Source organism: Rhineura floridana, chromosome 8 (assembly GCF_030035675.1).
Source record: "Rhineura floridana isolate rRhiFlo1 chromosome 8, rRhiFlo1.hap2, whole genome shotgun sequence".
In the NCBI taxonomy this organism is placed as follows: domain Eukaryota; kingdom Metazoa; phylum Chordata; class Lepidosauria; order Squamata; family Rhineuridae; genus Rhineura; species Rhineura floridana.
This window is the reverse complement of record NC_084487.1, coordinates 130,442,379-130,467,485: the sequence shown is the minus strand read 5'-3', so window position 1 is coordinate 130,467,485 and position 25,107 is coordinate 130,442,379. Positions and strand designations below refer to the sequence as shown.

The window sequence follows — 25,107 nt, the reverse complement described above, 5'->3', positions numbered from 1 at the left end:
GTTGTACAGGATGGACCTCCTGATAAGATAGGATCTGCAGGAGGCCCTCACCTGCAGAGCGCAGTGATCAACTGGGCATATAAAATATTGACTACCAAAGCAATCTAAGTCATTGAAGGCTGGCGGGAATGGAGCCGGCAGAAGGGCCCGCCACATCCAGCTGCTGTTCAGGAGCCATTGGGATGGGGGGATGCTGGCTGTGCTGGCAGGGCAGGGTGGAAGGAAACAAAATGTGTTTTCTTCTGCCACCCTGTTTCCCGATGTAGTGTCTGCTGGGATCAGGAGGCTGCAGGACAGAGCCAAATGGGACCTGGTTGTAGTGTATCTCTCATCGACCCTTTTCCAACATGCCCCCGGAATACCCTTTTTTGGGGCCTTGGGCCAGCTTCCCTTACACCAGACTGGTGGATCCCTGGCTGCGCTGGGTTGGGCCAGCTGCCCTGTGGCTGTGCTGGGGGGGGCGGGGCTTTGGAACCTGTGTGCTGGCAACTTCAATCTGATGGCAAGGGCCAAAGTTAGTCGGATTTATATTGGGCAGGGCTGGCCCAAATCAGGCCTGATTGTTTACCAAGATATTCAGACACCTGGCCCTAATAATCCCTTTCATTGGGTTGAGTTAACTAGGGAGGCAATAACTTTTTCAAACCTGAAGATTGCATGTTTGATTACCTAGCTCACCAAACAAACGAAACAAGTACCAAACTTTGGTGTCATTTTTCTCTCTCCAACTCCCTCTCTCTGTTACCAGACCCCACAAAATGATCGGACAGAATTCAATGTGAAAAATATGCAACAATGCAGAAATTCAGATGGGGCAAATACTTTTTCACGGTACTCTAAATCTGGGTTCATAGAATCAACCAACTGGAAGGAACCTCAAAGACAACCTACTCTAAATAACGTAGGAATTTAACTATTACAGCATCCCCACTAGGCAGCCATCCAGCATTTACTTAAAAACTTCTAACGGAGAGTCCACTGTGTTCCAGGCAGTCTGTTCTGCTGTTGAACAGCTTGTACCTCCAGGAAGTTCTTCCTAATGTTTAGATGAAATTCCCTTTTTATAATTTGAAGACACTGGCTTGGATCCTGCCTTCTAGAACAGGGATGAAGAATCTGTTGCTCTCTAGGTGTTGTCAACCCCAGCCAGCCTGGTCAATGGTCAGGCATGATGGGAGCTGTAGTCCAACAACATGTGGGCCATAGGTTAGCCTCCCTTCCCTAATACATCCAGGCTAGCTCCCTGTAATCAAAGTGTCTTCCCCCCCCCGCTCAAAGTATCTTTTTTAAATGCTCACAGGCTGACTGCTTAATTAATTACTTTAGAACATTCCTAGGTACACACATCAAGCTGACCGGCTGGTTGTTACCTGGGTCATCTCTCCTCCCACCCCCTTTAAAATTGCAGACATTTGCTTGCCTCTAATGCCAATAATTATAGACAGAGGCTCTGAGATTGCATCTACACTCATTTCACACTCTATATGAAACCATTAGGAGCTGTCATCTTGGGATTTGGAACATGGCATCAACAGTATGCTGATGATACACGACTGTCTCTCCATTCCATCTCAATCAGGAGAGAGAGTGACGAAGCTGGACCCGTGTCTGGAAGTACTGAAGGAGGCCAATAAACTGACGATGAATCCTGTGAACACTGAGGTGCTGTGGTGGGTCTTGTGTCTGGGAATTCGGTGTATGACCTGTCCTGGCAGGGACTGCACTTCCCCCGAAGAAAGGAGTTCATTGTACTCTTGGGTTCCAACTTATCGCAGGAGTCCCAAGTGGCTTCTGTGGCTAGAAGTGCTTTCTTACTATTCTCCTGATTCTTATACTGCATTTTCCACAAATACACATGTAATCAAAGCTGTTATGCCCAGCTTAGGCTGGTTTGCCAGCTATGGTCATTCTTGGACTCAGATAACCTGGCCTCAGTTGTCCATGCTTTAGTAACTTCCTGCTTAGACTACTGCAATGTGTTTTCTATGGGACTGCCCTTGAAAATAGTCCAAAGGCCACGTGCAGAATGAAGCTGCTAGATTGGTAAAATGATGGGATTGTGTGTCACCAGTCCTGAAAGCTCTGCACTGGCTGCCAGTGAGCTGCCATGCCCAATTCAAGGTGCTAATACTATCACTCAACCCCCTAAATGGCTTGGGAGCCAAGTACTGAACTCTCCCATTATCAACCATCTCAGGCCCTGCAATAGTCAGGGAAGGTCCTGTTGGAGGCAGGGCTTCTGGCTGCTGTCTGGTTGGCCTTGACCTGTGACAGGGCCTTCTCAGTAGCAGTTCCTGTTTGTGGAATGTCAACCCTGGTGGGATGAAATCTGTATCCCTCCTTATTGACGTTCAGTAGAAATTTAAAAACATTTCTGTATATCAAGACATTTGATGGTTGAAAGATGCTGGCCATGGCAACTTTGAAATTAGCAACAGTGACGGTATGCGATTGCTTTTAAATGTTTTAAGATGTTCTAAATGTTTTTAATATATTTAATTTTAAATCGTTTTAACTTTTTGTTTTTTTTTTTACAATAATTTTTATTCAAATTTTCATAAAACATACAAAACAATCATAAAACATTCAAAGACAAAAAACAAAACAAAACAAAAATGATTAAACAAAAAAATAAAATGTCGACTTCCCATTTGTCGCAAATCAAATCAGTTATAGGTCTACAATATATAACAATCCTGTCTCTTAAATTATATTATAAAATCACTTCCCTCCAGTAGTTACCTTAATTAATCATCAAATCTTATAAACATTACTTTATTCTTTCCACAAAAAGTCAAAGAGAGGTTTCAATTCTTTAAGAAATATATCTATCAATTTTTCTCCAAATAAACATGTCGATTAATCCATCTCGTTAATAATAATAATAATCTTATTGTCATAACCATAGTCCAAATAAACATATCGATTAATCCATCTCATCAAAATCTGTTAGGTCCAATAATTTCAATAGCCATTATTCCATTATCCCTATTAATTCCATCTTCCATCTTCAATAGTCCTGTTAAGTCCAGTAATTTCAGTGTCCAATCTTCCATTATCAGTATTCCATAATAATCTTGCTGTCATAGCCATAGTCATATAATAAGAGTCTGATGGGAATTTCCTCTCTCCCAAATATTTTCTTGCCATCAATTCTGAATAAGTTGCTGAAATACTGTTGTAAAGTCATATCTCTGTTCTTCTTTTTTACAAAATGCACTGGTTCATCTCTTGAGAGTTTTTCCATTGTCACATGGCTGCTGTTAGTTCCATAGATTTTCTCTATATCAAGCTCCATCACGTCATTCCAGTCCAGAAGATTATCCAAGCCATTGATAACTTTATCTCTAATATCTTCATTAATTTCTTCAGAGATAACGTTAAATTCCAAACAGTAGATTTTATTTCTAATATCCATAAACTCCAGATCTTTTTCCAATTCCACATTTGTTCCAATCTCCAGGGCTTGTATCTTCCCTTTATTGTTTCTTTTCTCATCTCTGATCTCATTCTCCTCTCTCACAGGATCCCCTATTTCTTTAAGCTCCTGCGTCATTTTGCTCAGTTCAATTTTCAGCTCCTTACTGCCCTGTCGCAGGGTTTGTTTCGTTATCTCAATCTCATCCTTATTTTCTGAAACATAATTACTTCCAGATTCTCAGCCACTTTCTTGATTGCCATTTTTTAAAACCACGAAAACAAAGCAAAACAAAAATAAAGAAGAACTACTTCTTATTTCAGCAACAATTGGGTTAATATTCCAGGCTTGATGACATCACAGTATAAACAGAGCAGCCTGCCTTATCTCTCTATGTTCAAGAATACAAAACAAATTTAGTTCCCAGCATCAAAACAGTTAGCGGCGTCGTGAAGAAGCAGATTCGTCAAAATAAAATAGACCAAAAAGAGAATAGTCCCAGACAATATAATGTTCCTCGGAATAGAAATCCCTCTTCTGTGTATATCTTTAGAATGCACTTCCAGGACAGCTTTTTGCAATAGAAACAGAGATAAGCTGTTAATTTCGTGAATAACAGAGAAGAGTTATGACTCACCCAGAAGCTCTTTAAAGCTGATTAAATTGACAAATCTCTTTTTGCTGCAACAATTTAAACCAAGTAAAAAAAATAATAGAAAGAAGGGTGCTTGCCTGTTAGTCTGTTTTCTCTTTGAAGAAAAGATAAACGTATCGCATTAAACAGATAGAGCTTGTTCGGAAGTCCGTCCGGCATTGCTGGCTGGACCTTTTCTCATAAATTAATGAAATCCAGTCCTCCCAACAAAAACAGGCTTTTGAGGTTGATCTCTACGTTTCTCCCTGCCCGGGAGAAATTTCATCAGTCAAAAAAAAAAATGTTCTGACTGATTTATATCTGAATAAGCTTCTTTTGAGGCGGGAGCCCGTCTCAAAAGCAGGCACAAGCGAAGTCACCCTTCCCGGAAGTCAATCGTTTTAACTTTTTGATGTTTGCTGCCATAGGCGTCTTCGGAATGAAGGGCAGGATAGAAATTTAATAAATGAATGAATGAACGAACAACATATTCAGACTCATTTCTGAATTCAAAAACAAAATCTTCAGACTCATTTTGCAAAATCACAGGTGCGTAATACACAGGGAGCTCAAAAGGCAAGATACGTATTTAAATATATTCTGAAAATGTCAAAGTTGCAAGTTCTGACAAGGTAATTACATAATGCATTAGATGTACACAGATCTTCACAAGTCACTCATTGAAGTAGCAGTCCCATGTCTGTAAGAGTGGACTGTATCACTTGATCACATGTGGGGACTCAAATAATGGGATGCTTCCCCACAGAAAACACTGTCTGCACAAAAAAGACAAGCACATCAGAGAAAGATAGACTAGACCAGATATGCTCCTTTTTGATGCACAGGGAAGGGGTTTCCATCCTTCCAGGGAAGCGAGGAGGATTCCATCATGAAAGTCTCCACATGCAGTTTGAAACGGTAAAGTCCGAACACAGCTTTGTCAATCCAGTGTGCTGTAGCCCCCATTCAAAACAGTCTCAATACTATCTGCTTTTCACCTTCAAACCTCTCCCTGCCCCATTCCTCCCAGCAGATTATGTTGACAAAAGGTTAACAGGACACCATCACAAGACAGGATTATCAATCACATTTCATCTGATCATAAGTGCTAGGAAAAGCCATATGGCGGGTTGCTGCATGTTTTAAAAGTCTACATTACGTGCTGCCTGTTTCAAAAGATACATCTAAAAACAAGCACATGGTTTTATACAGAAACAACTGCATAAAGTAATAATTGGCAAGATTGATTGCTTGGACATTATTTTGATCAGTATCTTGCCATAGAGATAAACAGCACCTCGTAAGATTATTTTAAGGATTACCAAGAATGCAAGTAAAATGCTTTAGATACTCCAAACACATTACATCAGGTTGAGGAACCTTTGACCCTCCAGATATTGCTGAACTACAAATTATATTAGCCCTAGCAAGCAAGGCCAACGGCAAGGGACATATGAAGGCCCACGGGTTCATCACATTGCACTAGATAGCTTTTCTTTGCCAAACCAGTTATGTTGCTCCAAGCTTCTCAAATTCATTAGCCCTAGTCTCCATCATCCCTCAATGCCTCCATTTTCTCCTTTAGATTTTAAGTGTCTTGGGTAAGGCCTTTTCTACTTCTGCTAAAGAGAATCATGGACACTGATGGGATAGTAATAAATGAAGGACCTCAAAAAAGTTTAGTCTAATAAAAGTATGGCCTCATAGATCCATTATATATCTCCAAACATTTTGTTCAACATTTCTTACTAAAACTGCACTGCTAAAAGATTCTTAAAGAAGCACCCAAACAAGTATGAACAGATGAACCCACTCAGCCTTTACTCAACTATATTACATGTTACTTTATTTTCTGCCAAGAAATGATTGTTTCCTTGTGGGCAGTTCTTAACTTTTAAAGTTGGTTGCTTCAGCAGTGCAAACACTTCTTGTAAAGTCTTTCTTAGTATACCAGCAGGTTGTATCCAAATAAGTCCTACTCAGAGTAGACCCAATGAAATTAATGAACTTAGTTAACCATGTCTATTAACTTCAATGGATCTACTCTGAGTAGAACTAGCAGTGAATCACTCATTGTTTATTTTTGCCTGCCTTGCAATCAAACCAAATGAACTCATTTTAAGAGTCCAATATTAAAAACCAAGCGTCTTCTGCAATTTACTTACTCTTAGGGTCACCACTCTTGCTTTAGGATTACGAACAGATGGGCCTGCTGAAATGTAGTCTACTGTGTCAACTTCAATGGGAAAGTGCTGCAAACATTTCTCATCATTATCCAGGACAGCTGGCCACTCTGTGCAGAAGCCTGAAAAGTCAGCAATGGGAGTAAGATCATAGCGACAGCAACTGCGACTCACAGCAAACGTTTTAATAACTTCAGGGAGGAATGCGACATGTGAATACACCAGCCAGAGGTACATGGAAAGATTGAAAAGTAAGTAATGCCTGCAGGGTCGCTAAAACTCCACAGCTCTGCCCCACATGTCTTTACCACTTATTTTTTAATTTATTTTTGTAGATTATAAATTATTTTACCTGCTTTCTAGTGTTTAACCATATTGCACTGGCAATGTGAACATTGCTACTCCATGTCACTCAATGAAGTGTCAAAACGTCAATGCATGAAACTAGTGGACCCAGTTGCCAGAGAAATGTGGGAAGGACTAAAAAAAGAGAGGTGGTAAGAGGTGGTGTAGCATAATGGCTAAGGGATTACCTCCCTGGTTCGAATCTCACCTCTATTGCAGAATACTCTTTCTGTAAAGCAGGGATGGGAAACATGTGGCCTTCCAGAAGTTACTGGATTCCAACTCCCATCAGCCCCAGCCAGTGTGACCAATGGTCAGGCATGATGAGCAATTATAGTCCAGCAACATCCAGAGAGCCATACCAACGCTACAGTATTCTCTCAAGGGTTGATTTGATTTAAATCAAATTGATTTAAATCACTTTTCTGAAGGACTCAATTTTAATGATTTAAATCAGTTTAAATCACTAGTGAGGGAGATTCTATTTAATCATTTTTAGTAAAAGTACATTATTGTTTAATAAAACCTTCATACATATTCAGAGATGTAGGTTTCATTAGAAGGTAGGTACACACGAAGCAATTATTCTAAATTGTTTTCAGATTAATTTTCATCAAAAATGGGATGATAATTTGGTCATTTTAGTACTAAAGCAAATTAACCTGTAAATTCATTCAGGAGATGAACCAGATCCAACTGTTGAATTAATCATGATATTTTTGTCATGATGTGCCAGAATCACCACCACCAAACAAGCTTTCAAATTGTACTAATAAGGTTGTTTAATCTTCTAGTTAGGCACATGGATTTTTGCATGGTTAATTATTTCAGTTGTTAGATAAATGAAAAGTTCTTTAAAAAAATAAAATTTAGGCAATTTCAATCAAGTCAACATGAGAAACTTAAAATATTGGGTGGTACATTTAACTCGGTCTTCTTCACTTTTTTCTTGTTCACTGTCTGGAAAAGAAACGCAAGCTTTCCTGCTTTTTCAGTTCCCAACTTATTTCTCAATTTACAATGAATTAGTCCAAAAGAAGAATAAATTCTTTCTACACCTGCAGAAGAGGTTACTGCTAAGAGCTGGATTACCACTTCAGCGGTCTCCTCCTTGTTCAGATCTCCCCTATCTCCCCAAATTCTCTATTTATTGACCTTTATCTTTGCACTTGGAGACAGGCAAGGCCTTGAGAGGGAGTGCACTTCATGTGCACCACCTGCAGAATAGGACTGATCAAGTTATCTCCCATCTCCATAAGCTGCTGTTAACATATTAATTGAATATAATTAGAAGTTGTATAATTAGTATTCATTGGTATATCTTTGACCTAGGCTCTTTTTAAATTAATTGTTTTAAGAAAATTTTAAAATCCAATTTCAATTAAAAATCATTTTTTTTCAATCACTGATTTTTTTATCAGCCCCAATTCTCTCATTAATGCTTTTTCACCAGTGTACAATTCCTACACAAAACAGTTCATGTTGGACATGACCCCATGTCTGACTTGAGAACCCCTGGACACTCTAATCCAGGTGGTCACTGCCATGGTGCCCGTGAAGGCCTTCAGCGGTGCCCCCAGCAGGTGGTCCAGAATCCAAGCTTTCATTTTTTTTAAAAGAGGTAAGTCTCTAGCCCTCCTAGAATGAAAGTTGTGGAGCAAAATGTGCAAGTACCCTTCTAAGCAATGTCCGTGAAATAATCCAGCCTGGTTGCTCCTGCCTGTCAGTGTTATTAGCCAATGAGTGAAGTCAGAGCTGTGACTGATGTGCGGTTTTTGGACATCAGGCGATAGGAATCCCTTGGGTCCTAAAGAGATGCTGTTTTGTTCTTCCCACCCAAGCTCTTGGAATCTCTATAGTTTGCCCTTCGTTTTCCCCTAGCAATCAGGATGCATCTTTCTTGGCCTGGGTTCACTGAGATCAGGTAGTCCCTATAAGTTACTTTCTGTCCCGACCCGCCCCCCCCGGCAGCCATTTTGTGACTGGTGCCCCTAGCACTCTCTCAAAATTTGAAATGTGTCTTCTGGTCCAAAGTTTGGCCACCCCTGCTCTAACCATCCTCTGCAGGCTTATTCCAAGAACATTACCCTACATGCTGATTACTTTGCATTTGTTAACCTTGGAGACAGAGTTTTCATCAGAGAATTGATAGCCTTTAGAATCTTTTAACTTGAGTGGTTGAACTGCTTATGGAGCGGGCAGAGCTGCACATACAAGCTTTTGTTAGCTTGCCCACCAGCATCCAGCAATATGGCATGAATTTCATGTCATCTTCACTTGTAGCTGCAATGATGTGGAAGCTGCTTTCCTTTAATTCCGTGTTTGAACGTCACAACCATATGGGTAGGACCAACTGCCTACATCTTTCCTACCTTGCTCCAAGCTGTCAATCAAGTAGAAAAGACTCACAGAGTTGCATCGTTCATATACAGCCCACAACTGAACTGGATGACACCATGATGGCTCCCATGTTACTGCAGCTACATGTGAAGGAAGACTTATACATCCTGACACAAATTTGTTAGTAACTATAGATCTTGATGGTTCTCAAGTCAAGCAACTCACAGTTAAATACAAGCTGTGTCCATTAACCATTTAAGGCTTCTTTATAATTGTAAAGTGCTAGGTGGTTTACAAGTTCCTGACCTTCACCTCTTTGTTTAACAGAGCTCAAGTGCTGAGTACACAGTATTGCCTTCCATCTCTATATTTTATTTACAGTATTTGTAGCCTGCTCTTCAATGAATAATTTCAATCCCAGAGCAGAGAACAAAATAAGATAAACAGAAAAAAATACAAAACATACAAAATCATATGAACAGGCCCAGTATACAAATTAACAATTCTGTCATAAGGCAAGCAAGCAAAACTACAATGGGGACAAAAAGTAAAGTTTTCAATTTAACTAAATGCCTAGTAGAGCAACAACAACACAGGACATTGAAACATATTAAACAATTAATGGGTTAGGGTTAGCAAGAACTCCACTTTTCACTGATGGCAGCCTTTCCCCCCCCCAATCTCTCACACAAAGACTGCCCCACTCTGTACCAGCAGACACTCACTCTGTGGCTTTTGAGCAACTTAACACTTTCCACCTCCACTCTCCACCCCAGCCAAGCTCTCAACCTGACTGGTACGAAACATCGTCCACAAGCACCCCAACCCTTGTCCATAGTAGCAACAGAGCAAAAAAACAGACATAAAAGAAAAAGACTGGCAATAAGCCACAACTCATGTTCCTCTTCCCTTACCAGTCCTGACAAAACGCACATGCCCCAAGGTCAGTAAGGCTCCTAGGGAGGGATGTACAGGTGGATTTGCTGGCCTCTCCCTTCTCTCTTCTCCATAAACAGCATTAAGGGGGGGAAATCTGAAACTTGCCTTTTAGAGCAGCACAATGCTTCCTGATGGCAACTGGTGTCAGATGCAAAAAATTGGGGATCTGAAATTAGATGCAGCTTATTAGATTTAGCCTATAATTTAAAACACCTAAATGATGGCAAAGGATTCATTCAGTATTTCTAAATACTGGACTTATATGGACTTGCTTTTAACAGCCCTCTTAACTGTATAATAACAGTGAATCCATATGTAGGATTACATTTAACATTACTGCTTTCTTCAAGTTTCATACATGAGTTAGCAGGTGCAAAAGGTGCATTAATATGAAAAACAGTTGTAATTTTCATTAAAAATATAATACCAGAAAGTTTTCACTGAACTGTTTTGAACAGATGGAATGAATAGTTCAACTATTAAGCTTTGGGGACACACCAGTCCAAGATAGAGTATGTATTTGTGACTCAGCAGCACTGGAATATCCCCCTCCCTCAAATTACTGAATGCCAGCTTTATACTAATATTATAGAACACTATTTGAAGTCCTTTTTAAGGAAGGTGAAGTATTGGGAAGTGAAAAAAAAAAGCTTTATATTACAAGGAACTTACATGACTTGGAGAGTAGCCTGTTTTGCTAAAAAGGCTTCCAGCCTCAGGAAAAGACATCTGAGACCTTTTCAGTTAACTGCTGTGGAGATTCTGAGATTTGAGGGTATGAACTTATTCCAATATGCATTTCTTCTAATATTTTTAGTTTTGTTTTTGTCTTGTATATTGATTACTGAAACCATCTAAGGCTCAATTCAGGTATCATGCCTAACCATGGTTTAGAAAGCTTAAATATAGTTTTTCATGGATGGATATACTATAGCTATAGCTTCAAAGGCCACTGTGCCTGAAGACAAGAGTCTTGAGCCAATGGAAAACAAAAGCAGACAAACCACTTTAAACCATGACCTGAACTGAGTTGTACGCTGCAATCCAATACACACTTACCTGGGAGTAGTTCCCATTGAACCCAATGGAGTTTATTTCTGAGTAGACATGTATTCTTTGCAAGCCTTAGTTATAGTAAAAAGAAACTAGGCTGCATTATTTTGAGGACTGACGTACAGTTAAAGATTGCCATGGAAGGCAGCTGTTCTACAATTATGTTGGTGGTGCTGCCTCTCGCTGCTGGCCAGCTGGCACTGAGCCTAGTTGATAGGGCCTTCTCAGTGGTGGTTCCCTGTTTGTGGAATGCCCTCCGTAGTGAAGTGCACCTGTCTCATCACTGACTTTCAGGCAAGATTAAAAAGCATTCTTATTTACCTAGACATTTGATGGCTGAAACAATACCAGCCATGGCAACTTGGAAAACTGTAAGAGTATGTAATTGCTTTAAAAAAATTGAGATGGTTTTTAAATTGCCTTGAAATGTTTTTATTGTATTTTAAATTGTATTGCTTTAACTTTTTGATGCCCGGGGCTCCTTTGGGAGGAAGGGTGGGATAGAAATTGAATATATATAGACATTCTTACCTGACATACAGGCAGAACATCTTATAAACCATCTTATAGCCACCTAAGGAGAATTAGAAACATCTGTCTACCCTCTACCCCTTTCTAGCATTGGTACAAGGATACAGGGACACCGGAAGCTTTGCTGAGGAGGTGGGCTCCTCCCTCCATCAACTGTCACCTGGCAGAAGCCAGAATATTAGGTTGCAGCTGAGGAGAGGGAGAAAGCGGGACGGAGGGCTCCATCTGAGCTGCTGAAAAACCAGAAGCTTTTGGCTCCTCCTCACCTTGAACTTTTCCATCCCAGCTAGCTATTAGAAGTTGTAACTATGAACTTGAACCCCTGTTCACTCCTTTCTTCCTTCTCCCAATTTCTATCAGTTTTTTTTTTTTTTAAATGTAAGCCTGAGGGGAGGTACTGTCTTCTTTCAGCAATTTGTAAGACACTCTGGGCATCTTTTTTTAGCTGAAGAGCTGGATAACAATTGCCTAGAAGCGACTGTCCCTTATCCAAGCCAATGCTAATCCTTAGAGCAGGCTTGCTGTTATCTTAACGGTGTGGAGAAACAAGCATTCTATTTATAGCCTAATGCAAGGATGACCAGAATGTTTTAATTTGGATTCCTGCATTGAGCAGGGGGTTGGACTCAGTGCCTTACAGTCCACTTCCAGTTCTGACTCTCTGATCCCCCTAAATTGGATTGCTAAAAACGAACATCTAGGAAAAAAATAGGAGTGGATTTTTGCGTGAAAGGACTTGTGAACTTGGTTGTGTTAGTGGTCACACATTCCTAGGCTACGTAAGTACTCAGAGGCATCCTGGCCCTTAATTCTTTGTGTATGTTCACCCAGTTGAGTCATTATTTTGCACCTGGTTTCAAATGGTGGACCTATGGGTTCAAGTAGAAAAGCAAAGGAGCTGTCACAATCCTCAAATCTGCCCACCCTGCTCTACTGTATTACATTTAATAACACTTAGTTCATTATCACTGTTAAAAATGTTTTTAGATGTCCTTAACGTTTTGAAATTTTTATTTATTTATTTAATTTATTAGTCGCCCATCTGGCTGGTTGTCCAGCCACTCTGGGCGACGTACAAGATAAAACAATACATTAAAACATTAAAATTTAAAACCATAACAATAAGAAACCTAACCCACCCCAAAAACCTGACTGAAGAGTCAGGTCTTCAAGGCCCGGCGGAAGCTTATCATAGAAGGGGCATGGCGGAGATCATTTGAGAGAGAGTTCCATAGGGTGGGGGCCACTATTGAGAAGGCCCTCTCTCTAGTCCTCACCAGTCTAGCTGTTTTAACTGGTGGGATCGAGAGAAGGTCTTCTGAGGCTGATCTTGTTGAGCAGCATCCCTGACGATACTGAAGGCGCTCCTTCAGATAGAAATGGCTTACATATGTTTTATTTTAATTGTATGTTTTACCACTTTGTATGTTTGCCACCCTGGGCTCCTTTGATTAGAAGGGCTGAATAGAAATTTAATTAATAAATAAGAGATACTTTGTTCTGTGTCATGTTCTCAAGGCCCTCTGAATTCATCAAAAACAAGTCAGGGTCTTAGAATCAAACTGTTTAGGAGAAAACTGCTAATTATTTTATCCTTGCAACTTGTGTAGAAAGTGCCAGACTACACTGTACCACATCAGTTTCCTGCAACTACATTCTATATTGAAAAAAAGTGTCTTTAAAGTAGCAGCATACAACCTTACCTTTAAGAGTTCCAAGTTCCCTTCTTTTTCTAGAGGTACACCCCTTTTCACCGGGTAGCCCATCCGAACAGGAAGGGGCACAGAGGAAGGTTTAAAAGCAGCTGCAGCTGGGTACACATTGGTCCAGTCCTGATCAACCTCCATCTTCACAGTCCTGGGAATTCCATTCTAATGAGAGTTAAAAATAAAGTTTTAAAATATGCAACAGATCTAAATTTTTATCACAGAAAACCTGCTTTCACATATGTCAGGTCTGAGATGGTCTAGTACTCCCCTTATATAACACATGGGTTTTAGACTCTGATTGGAGTGATCTTGGCTCAAACTCCTGTTCAGCCGTAGAGGTCAATACATAGCCTTGGACTAGTTATTAGCTCTGAACTAAACAGTTTATCTGATGGAGTGCCTCCAGCGCCACCAACCATGCCGCCCAACAAGATCAGCCACACAGGGCCTTCTCTCAGTCCCGCCAACTAAAACAGCTAGGTTGGCGGGGACAAGAGAGAGGGCATTTTCAGTGGCGGCCCCCACTCTCTGGAACTCCCTCCCGTATGACCTTCGACATGCCCCTTCCCTGAATGTATTCCGCCAAGCTTTGAAGACCTGGCTCTTCAGACAGGCCTTTGGGACTTACGGGGAGGGTTAAATTTTTACGACGAATAGCCTACTACTCTGTACTGGAACTGTTTTATTGTTTTATTGTATTTTATGATGTATTCTATTATGATGTAATGTATTGTTGTTAAATTGTACGTCGCCTAGAGTGGCCATTGGCCAGATAGGCGACCCACAAATTAAATTATTATTATTATTATATAACCAAGGTCAAAGCAATTCACACCTTCATTACATTCTTTTTTAAGCTGTTGTTTGACCATGTTTGAACAAGAACTGATACCAACTACTTTCTGGAGAACCTTTTCTGAACTATTCAATGGCTTAATTTTGTAATCTTGCTACATCACAAGTAACTAACATTCAGAAGTACATCTTTGTTAGTTGGAAGCCTAAAATGAGCACGACACCACTACAGATTTAAACCTATTTCATATCAGTATAGCCATGGATCCTCATCCCCTTGTGAGAATTTTTTTTGCTAAAGTCCTAATCCTTTCACAAAGTTTTAATTTCAGGGTTTCTTATTTAGGATCAGTAACAGTTGTGGACATACTCAACTTGAACAAGATTCTATACGGTTAAAAAATTATGTGACCCACATGCATCCTGAGCTCCTTACCTCTCTCCGGGATTTACCATTTTGAGAGGCCCTTCCTCCTCGTACTGATGCACCTATAATGTAAGAGTATACTTCAGCAGAATACATGCCTTTATCATTCAAAAAGCAAGCTGTAAGAAACTTTAAAACTCTATTTAAAGTTTAAACCATCAACAGCTTATGGTGTAAAAAAACCCTTCATAGTAGATAGGAAGGCACAGATAAGATTTTGGCAACACAACACCATAATCTGCTGAAATTTGAGCATCACCAATATTATTACTTACAATCAGACACAGAAGCAATATAATAGGGGCTGGGGCAAGGCATTCCTAAACGAGGCATAGTCTCTCCCCTTACCATAGAATATGAGCACACTGAAAGGATCTACACCGTCTAAGCTGTGCCAAGACTCGGTTCCAAAATCCATTTTCAATATTGGGGCAAATCCCTCATTAACAACTGAAGTACAGTCTCCTCATGTGTAGAGTCCTTTTTGCCTCCCCATATCACCTTGATGAAGAAAAAAGGCTTCCACAGCAGTTTGAGCACTGGCATCCTTTTTTCACATATTGTGTGTAAAATCACACAAAAGCTGGGATCAAAACCAGGTAAGCCAGTGTTTACAAACAAGGATATGAACGATTTAAGTAATAGATGTCTACTACAATAACTTTACCATGATGGCTAAGAGGAACTTTTATTTCAAGACACTGTTGCTCTTAGTAGTGGATTTTTTGAACAGGATGTTGGACTAGATGGACTTTGATCTGATCTAGCAGGCTTTTATGTTCTTTCACAGTCTTGTCATTTAGTAATGATTTTGCTTATGTAACTGCTTGATCCCATGCTTCTAGATCTAGCGTTATACTTCAACTTCTGTTCATCTACATTACCACCTACCTGTTCTGCTTGGAATTATCTTCCTCTGGATTTCATCTGTCTTCCTTTAAAGGTCTTTTTAAAAAACATCTTCAGTAACGTGTATCATCCATGAAGCTAAATTCTTGCTCAATAAGCCTCAACTCCCCTATTATCTCCCTCCCTTTCCTTTCCATTCTTACATATTTTGAAGCTTGCAGATAGAGATGATAAAATTAAGGCTGTGATCCTACACATTTACTTGCAATCACATTGCACTGAATTCTGTGAAACTTGTCCATGTTATTTTTACTGAAGAATAGCACATACTGATGGAAGGAGTTGTCATTTACCCTTGCTTGGGTACAGGCAGTAAGCCTTATTGCTAGTGAGAAATTGGTTTGTTTTAACAGGGAAGCATCAGTTGGGCATATTTACTCTTAAGTATATCCCATTTATTTCAGCAGGACTTATTCCCTTTTAAGCGTGGCCAGGTTTGCAGTGCTACTAGAGAGTAAGCCTTATTGAAATGTAGAACTTACCTCAGGTACTGAATGATACTGCAAGCCTAGGCATGGTAGGTTGGGAGTAAGTCCCATTGAAATAGATGCGACTACCTCAACACGTTGACGTGAAAGAAAGCCTTGTTATTCCTTTTAAGGGGCTTACTCCCAAGCAGATATATATATATGGGACTGCAGACCCATATATGTTATGTTCATCAGGATACAGCAGCTTTAATCTAGGCATACTACTAGCAAATCCCATGGAATCCAACGGGCGTTGTTTCCATGGAAGATGGGCACGTGCTCAACCCTATCTATTCACTATCGAGTAAGCAGGTTGTAAGAGTCCTTTAGGGTTTCCACGACGGGAAAGAAAACGGCGACAAAAGAGGGGGACCTCCAACACCGTACCTTTGTTCCGGCCACTGTCGACCTTCAGGGCGGTTGAGTAGTAAACAGAGATCCGATTTAGCCAAAAAAGGCGCCCTTGTAGCAGTGCACTGAGACCCGAAATATTTCCACAGGCGGCCACCATATTCGCAGCAGCGCAGAGCAATCACGTCAGTCTACGATGCCCGAGAGCAAGAACCGTCGCTTCTCTTTCACCCGCCGCTGTGACGCATCTAGATCGGCGCATGCGTAGTTGTATTCAAACGTGCACTCTTGTCATTTTAGGCTGGCGGGCGCATCTCTTAACTGAGAATTAGCTTTGCTCACCAGCGCTTACGGTGCAATCTAGTACGTCTACTCAAAAATAAACTCCATTGGATTCAATGGGACTTACTCCCAGGTAACTGTGTATTGGATTGCAACCTAAGTTTCCTCCTCGTTATTTCTAAAGTCCATTGACAATTCAGGTCAACAGCCAGAAATAATAATCTTATTGAATGCTATGAGTCACTTTTTACATTTGTCCCAAGGCGATTTACAAATATTTCATTAAAACAGCTAAAATAGTTTTAACAACAGTATAACAACTAAAGACAGGTTCAAAAACAATACAAACACCTAAGGCCTTTTAATGAAAAGCTTGTTGAAAGAAAAATTTTTTTTCCATTGTTTCTAGAAAGTACAGATACTGGGCTCCTGCTGTACCCCTACAAAGATGCTGTTCCACACAACGGGTAGTCACTGAAAATCCTGCTCTTAGTTACTGTGGAGCAGGCTTCTGATTTTGGGAGGATTTTCAGGAGAAACCCCTACAAAAAGTACTGGGATAAGTCTATTAGAGAAGAGATCTTTCCCAGTCTGCATCTACACTGGAATTGTTTTTAATATTTTTTTTGCATTTTAATGCTTGTTTGTCATCCTGGGCTCCTTTGGGAGAAAGGGTGGGATGTAAATTTAAAGAAATAAGGGGGTCTCTCAAGTAACCTGGTCCAGAGCTGTATAGTGCCTAATATGATAGTACCAAACCCTTGAACTTGATCCAGTAGCGGAGTGGCAGCCAATGCAAATCTCACAAACAAGGTATTATGTGCTGACAGTGGTTTGCTCCCACAAACAACCTAACTGCCACATTCTGGATTAGCTGCAGCCTGTAGACCAACCTCAAGGGTTGCCCTGCATAGACCATATTATAGTAGACCAACCTTGAAGTTACCAGTACATGGATGAATGTGGTCAAGCTATCCTGATCCAGGAATGGCTGTAGGTATCTTACCAGTCAAAGTTGGTAAAAGGCACTCCTAGCCACCAAGGACACTGGTTCCTCCAGTAACAGCTGGATCTAGGAGCACCCCCATATGACACACATGCTCCTTCAAGGAGAGTGTGACCCCATCCAGAGCAGGTAGCTAACCAACTTCCCAGACCTGAGAACCACTCACCTACACACCCTCATTATTGCCAGGATTCAGACTCACTTTATTAGCTCTTATGCAGCCCACCACTGAATCCAGCACTGATCCAGGCCCCACACAGCCATTCCCAAACCAGATGTTACAGAGTCATAGAGTTGGGTATCATAAGCATACTGATACCATAATACCTCACTCCAGATCTCCTAATGACCACTCCCAGTCCCAAATGCTTCATATATATGAGGAGGGTAAGGAACCTCAATCCCATGGGCCAATCACTGTCCTTCAGACCATTTTCTCCAAACTGCACCCATCTATCCATCAGCTAATATCACTGGTGATGTCAGCTAGGGTTGCCAGGCTCAGGGCCTGAGTCTGATCCTGTATCTTTAGGAGAAGAAAGTCAGCCAAGTGCAGGTGTTCTTGCAACACTGTAATGGGAAAAACCACAAGGTGGAATTCTCCCTTCCCCCTGCACAACTTTTAAAGATACAGAAGACCTCTTGGTTGCCAGTTTCTTTCAGTTTTGTAGCCAATACGTGAAGTCAGGATTGTGATTTGTTGACCTCCAGGCAGTGCCTAGACTACATTGCAAGGCCAGAAAACTGTTGCTTTTTCCTCTTTATCTGAAAATCTCATAAATTGAGTATGTAGCTTTCAGTGTTTTTTCTCTTGTGTTCAGGAGTCAAACAAGTTGAAGAGGGCAGTGTTTTGAAAAACCTTCCCAATATGAAGCTTTAATCCAATACTTGCTTCTCTGGGAGTAAAGCTGCAATGCTAATCCCACATATGCGGAGTAAACCCCACTGAATTCAATAGGACTTACTTTTGAGTAGACAAGGTTAAAATTGTGCTGTAAATTAATGTGACTTTTGTGTTGTAAATCTTTCTCTTCTCCTCCAATCTTATTTTTTAAAGCAATGTCAGGGCTTACTTAGGTATCACATCTTTTATTATTTAGGAAACTAATACTGGTTTTTTTTTAAAAAAGTTCTGCAATGACCAACTGGTTTTGACAATAAACTATTATATGGGGTGTATGTATTTTTACATTTCGTGTGTGTGTGTATGTGTGTGTGTAGCCTTTCCAACAACCCTGTGAGGTGGGATTGGTGATTGGAAACCAAGGCAGCTCACAATAAGGAATAAATCCCTTTAAAATCCAATAACTATAAAAGCAAGTATAAACAGTTGCAAAACAGCATAAAGTGTTATGATTCTGAATTTTGGGTTGGGTGAATGAAGTTCCTTTTCACTCAAGGTTGCAGTCATGTGCACACTTCCCTATTTGAGTAAGCACCACTGAATACATTTGGACTTGCTTCTGAGTAAACAAATGTGGGATTGCTCTATAAATATCTTTACAGGTTGTATAAATAATAAACATCTTTGACAGTCATGCTTAAATATTTCTTCATACTATGTCCCAATAAGTATCTGATTTCACACAATGGTTGTATATTTGTGACCATCCTGATATCAAAGCCATCAGCTTTGTGGGATCTAATCAAGCTAGAGAATATATCTATGAAAAGGGTTCCAGGAATGGCAAGAGAGTGCAGGCCAATATGGTAAAACTATGCATCTGTGTTGACATCTCTGTTCATAGGAAAGCTGTTGATGATCCTGAAAACACTTTTAAAATAGTGATAATTTTAATGCCTTGAGTTGTAATTCTGATGTTTTGGTATTTCATTTGAAAATGGGAAACTTTGAAACCATTGTTGACATACAGTACATTTTAAACATGATTAACCCCAAACCTTTAAATATATATTCAGTAACTCTTAATTCTCTAGCAGAACATTTCAAATATGTAAAAAGCTTTTTGTGACTCCCTTTAATCCTTGCTTTGCATTAGATAGAGGTGATCCAGTGGACATAGTGTACTTAGACTTTCAAAAAGCGTTTGACAAGGTACCTCACCAAAGGCTTCTGAGGAAGCTTAGCAGTCATGGAATAAGAGGAGAGGTCCTCTTGTGGATAAGGAAATGGTTAAGAAGCAGAAAGCAGAGAGTAGGAATAAACGGACAGTTCTCCCAATGGAGGGCTGTAGAAAGTGGAGTCCCTCAAGAATCGGTATTGGGACCTGTACTTTTCAACTTGTTCATTAATGACCTAGAATTAGGAGTGAGCAGTGAAGTGGCCAAGTTTGCTGACGACACTAAATTGTTCAGGGTTGTTAAAACAAAAAGGGATTGCGAAGAGCTCCAAAAAGACCTCTCCAAACTGAGTGAATGGGCAGAAAAATGGCAAATGCAATTCAATATAAACAAGTGTAAAATTATGCATATTGGAGCAAACAATCTTAATTTCACATATACGATCATGGGGTCTGAACTGGCAGTGACCAACCAGGAGAGAGACCTCGGGGTTGTAGTGGACAGCACGATGAAAATGTCGACCCAGTGTGCGGCAGCTGTGAAAAAGGCAAATTCCATGCTAGCAATAATTAGGAAAGGTATTGAAAATAAAACAGCCGATATCATAATGCCGTTGTATAAATCTATGGTGCGGCCGCATTTGGAATACTGTGTACAGTTCTGGTCGCCTCATCTCAAAAAAGATATTCTAGAGTTGGAAAAGGTTCAGAAGAGGGCAACCAGAATGATCAAGGGGATGGAGCGACTCCCTTACGAGGAAAGGTTGCAGCATTTGGGGCTTTTTAGTTTAGAGAAAAGGCGGGTCAGAGGAGACATGATAGAAGTGTATAAAATTATGCATGGCATTGAGAAAGTGGATAGAGAAAAGTTCTTCTCCCTCTCTCATAATACTAGAACTCGTGGACATTCAAAGAAGCTGAATGTTGGAAGATTCAGAACAGACAAAAGGAAGTACTTCTTTACTCAGCGCATAGTTAAACTATGGAATTTGCTCCCACAAGATGCAGTAATGGCCACCAGCTTGGACGGCTTTAAAAGAAGATTAGACAAATTCATGGAGGACAGGGCTATCAATGGCTACTAGCCATGATGGCTGTGCTCTGCCACCCTAGTCAGAGGCAGCATGCTTCTGAAAACCAGTTGCCGGAAGCCTTAGGAGGGGAGAGTGTTCTTGCTCTCGGGTCCTGCTTGTGGGCTTCCCCCAGGCACCTGGTTGGCCACTGTGAGAACAGGATGCTGGACTAGATGGGCCACTGGCCTGATCCAGCAGGCTCTTCTTATGTTCTTATGTTGTTATGTAACACAGCCGTATTTTCCTTGAAAGTCTGAGACTATTTAAACTAGTTGTTTAAAGATTAAGGTTTCATTCATGTTTCTGTTTCTGTATATGGATATTGTTTATATATTTTGCTTTGTAAATTAACTTGATATGTATTGTACCTTGTGTATTCTGTTGTAAACCGCTTTGAGAGCTTTTAGATAGTAAGTGGTCTATAAATTGAATAATAATAATAATAATAATAATAATAATAATAATAATTCCTCTACATTTTGTGCCCTTCTTCCTTGGAGTGTTCATGGTTCCCCTTTAGTTGTTTTCATCCTGAGGGGCAGATAGGCTGAGAGATGGCGAGTAGCCCATGGTTACTCAGTAAACTTTATAGCTGATTTCCATTTTAAAAAGTAATTAAAATGATTTACATGCAGGCAACATTTATCAAGTAGATCCACACAATACATTTAAAGCACATCCAGTTTGCATTTAAAGTATATGACTTCCCTCAAAGAATCCTGGGAAGTATAGTTTTCCCCTCACAGTGATAGTTTCCACCACCCTTAACAAACTACAGTTCCCATGTTTCTGTGGTGTAATTCATGTGCTTCAAATGCGTGTTCAATGTGCTTTAAATGAATGGTGTGGATCTGCCCTCAGTATGATGTGCATTCATTACAGAATTGAAAAGAACAATTTTAAAATATGTTTTTTTAAACAGGGGAAGGGCTATAGTTCAGTGGTAGGGGACATGCTTTCCATGTGAAGGTCCAAAATCCAATCTCTGGAAAAGACTATTGCCTGGAATCCTGAAGAGCCAATGCTAGTCCATGTCATCAGGACTCAGCTAGATGGTACCAAATGGCCTGAGTTAGTATGATGCAGATCCACTATATTGTAAAAAATCTCAAAGTGGTTTACAGAAGGAAAACAATAAAATTATTGGCAAAAACAGTTAAAGACAGGTATTTAAAAACGTTCAAAAATAATTTATTTATTTATTTTATTTTATTTAATTTATATAATTTATATATAATTTATATAATTTATATATAATTTATATACCCTAAGCCCATTAACCAACAATGAATTAAAAGCAGATAAAAAACTCAATAGCTTCTACCTGCCTGGGTAGGCTTGCATAAACATGTTTTTAGCAGGTGCTGAAAAGAGTAAAATGAAAGTGTCTGCCTAATGTCAACAGGTAAGGAGTTCCAAAGCATAGATGTTGCCACACTAAAGGACTGATTTCTTACAAGAGCAGAACAAGTACTATGTGGCACCTGTAATATGGAAAGCACACCTTGAACGTGGCCTGGTAGCAGTGCAAAGGTATTATGTGCTGATAGGGTCTCACTCTTGTCAGCAATTGTGCCACAGCATTCTGCACTAACTGTAGCCCCTAGGTCAGGTTGTGCTGCACGGGGATTTCTATGACTGTGGCTGACAGGAGTTTTTTAGTTTTTGTTTTTGGTTATGAATCATGACTGGTTGTGGGATGCTGAGTTTTCTGCCTTACCCATAGGAATTTTGTTGGGGTTGGTATGGTCTTGCATTTAGGAAATCCTCAGGGTCTTTTTTCTTTCTCTGTTTGCATTTCATTTACCTTTAACCTCACTCCCTTACATCCATAGAAGCAACAACAGTGGTCCCATGCGCTCAGCTCAACCCCCTTAAACCCACTTATGATGCACCTTGTTGGTTGCATGACTGTTTGTTTCTTGCCCAACAGTAAAAGAGAATTCACATACTGGCCAGCTTGGCTGCAATTGTTGTTGTTCCCAAGCTGCTGTCTGTGAAGGTGGACCAAACCCTGTGTTTTATCTCTTTCAATTATTATTCAGTGGAATTGGGTTGGCTGTCAAAGTGAGGTTATAGCTGCCCACAAAGTAGAGGGTCAAATCTGTAAAGACGTTTGGAGCAGCCATGTTAAAAGATACAGGCAGGGGGTTGCCAACCCTGTTTGGATATGGATATCTTTGTAGAGGATCCCTAGTCAAGTTTTACCAACAGCACAATCAAAACCATATCTACCTATTAGAATGGTCCGCCCTAGGCGCCTGATGGATCCGGATGGATTCCTAACTGCGCTAGGGGAATTGGAACCTGCTGAAGGTCGCCCGGTCGAAACCCTGGTGAGGGAGTGGAATGATGGGATCACCAGCGCATTAGACCGGGTGGCTCCAAAACGTCCTCTCCCCCTGAATAGAACTCAGTTAGCACCGTGGTATACACCACGGTTGCGTTCTCTGAGACAGGAGGTGAGACGACTAGAACACCGGTGGCGGAAATCCCGCTCCGAAGATGTCCGGACACAGGTTAGAGCAGCACTAGCTGCCTACCAAGTGGCAATAAGGGCAGGAAAGAAGGCTTTCTTTGCTGCCTCTATTGCGTCTGTGGAGTGCTGTCCCAGGAGGCTGTTCCAGGTGGTTCGAAGCCTGGTCGGTCCAGTTGCCCAAGAACCCTTGGAACAGTCAAAGGCCTCCTGTGACATATTGGCAAAGCACTTCGCCGATAAAATCGAACACTTATGGAGCTCGATCCCGTGCGCTGTGGATACAGTAAGTGAACCAGAGTTGGCCAGCTGAAGGCCGGTAAGTTGGGATTGGTTTCGACTTCTCCCTTCTGAGGATGTGGACAAGGTGCTTTCGACTGTGAAGCCTACCACTTGCCTAACTGATCCTTGCCCATCGTGGCTCCTTGTGAGCTGCAGAGAGAAACTGGGCATGGGGATTAAAGCGGTGGTAAACGCATCCTTGCAAGAGGGTGTGATGCCATCAGCTTTCAAGGAGGCAATTGTAAAGCCCATCTTAAAGAAGCCCTCCTTGGATCCCCAAGTCTTCAATAACTTTCACCCAGTTTCGAACCTACCATTCTTGGGCAAGGTCATTGAGCGAGTGGTGGCCAACCAGTTGTCAACACACTTGGATGAAACGGATTATTTGGATCCATACCAATCGGGTTTCAGGACTGGTCATGGAACGGAAACAGCCTTGGTCGCTCTGGTAGATGATATGAGGAGGGCATTAGATAGGGGAGAATTCACCTTTCTTGTCCTCCTCGATCTCTCAGCGGCTTTTGATACTGTCGACCACAGTATCCTTTTACATTGCCTGGAGGGATTGGGAATTGGAGGTACTGTATTGCAGTGGTTCCGTTCCTTTCTCTCCGATAGGTATCAACAGGTAGCATTGGGGGAGGAGGTTTCAGACCCTTGGCCTCTCAATTGTGGTGTGCCACAGGGCTCTATCCTCTCTCCCATGCTATTTAACATTTATATGAAGCCGCTGGGGACAATCATTAGGAGATTTGGGCTGCAGTGTCACCAATATGCAGATGACACTCAGCTCTATCTCTCGTTTAAATCTTCACCAGAGTCGGCTGTGGAGACCTTGTCCAAGTGCCTGGAATCTGTGAGTGGATGGATGGGAAGGAACAAGCTGAAGCTGAACCCCGATAAGACCGAGGTACTACTTGTGGGGGACAAGAGAAGGTTGGGAGATGTCGACCTGAAGTTCAACGGGGTGAGTCTATCCCTGAAGGACCAGGTCCGCAGCCTTGGGGTTGTACTTGATTCCAGGCTGTCCATGGAGGCTCAGATTTCGGCAGTGAGCCGGGCAGCCTGGTATCAACTACACCTCATACGAAGGCTGCAACCCTACCTTCCTGTTCATCAGCTCCCACTGGTGGTACATGCCCTGGTCACCTCTCGATTGGATTACTGTAATGCGCTCTACGTGGGGTTACCCTTGAAAAACGGACTGGAAATTACAACTTATACAAAACGCGGCGGCTCGACTACTTACGAATAGTCGCCGCCGGGATCACATCACACCAGTGTTGTTGGAACTACACTGGATTCCAGTTGTCTTCCGGGCCCAATTCAAGGTGTTGGTATTAACCTTTAAATCCCTATACGGTTCCGGCCCAGTTTATCTAAAGGAGCGCCTTCAACGCCACCAATTATGCCGCCCGACACGATCAGCCACACAGGGCCTTCTCTCAATCCCGCCGACAAAAACAGCTAGATTGGCGGGAACTAGAGGGCATTCTCAGTGGCAGCCCCCACCTTCTGGAACTCCCTCCCACAAGATCTACGGCACGCCTCTTCCCTTAATGTATTCCGTAAAGCCTTAAAGACCTGGCTCTTTCAACAGGCCTTTGGGATTTCCGGGGAGGGTTAACTGCTATGATTAAAATGCCTCTTACCCTGTTTAGTATTGCTTTTGCTGCTGCATTATTGTATTATTGTGTTTTATTGTACTGTGTTTCAATTGTTTACATGTACGTCACCTAGAGTGGCCATCGGCCAGATAGGCGACATATAAATTAAATTAATTATTATTATTATTATTATTACTGAGAAGTTCTGTTGAGTTCTATGGGGCTTAGTAAGTGTGTTTAGAATTGCAGCCTTCAG

At 41.1% G+C, this 25,107-nt stretch overlaps 1 protein-coding gene across 1 annotated transcript in view; it reads right to left on the bottom strand.

Moving 5' to 3' along the window:
* Positions 1-16,364, bottom strand: part of MRPS35 (mitochondrial ribosomal protein S35) — a 39,695-nt gene extending 23,331 nt beyond the window's left edge. Inside the window, exons 1-5 of the mRNA XM_061582516.1 lie at positions 16,141-16,364; positions 14,384-14,436; positions 13,147-13,314; positions 9,965-10,025; positions 6,218-6,357 (exon numbers count right to left, since the gene is read on the bottom strand). Of these exons, the coding sequence (XP_061438500.1) occupies positions 6,218-6,357; positions 9,965-10,025; positions 13,147-13,314; positions 14,384-14,436; positions 16,141-16,264 (546 nt within the window). The 5' untranslated portion in view covers positions 16,265-16,364. The remainder of the gene's footprint in view (positions 1-6,217; positions 6,358-9,964; positions 10,026-13,146; positions 13,315-14,383; positions 14,437-16,140) is intronic.
* Between the last annotated feature and the right edge of the window lie 8,743 nt (positions 16,365-25,107).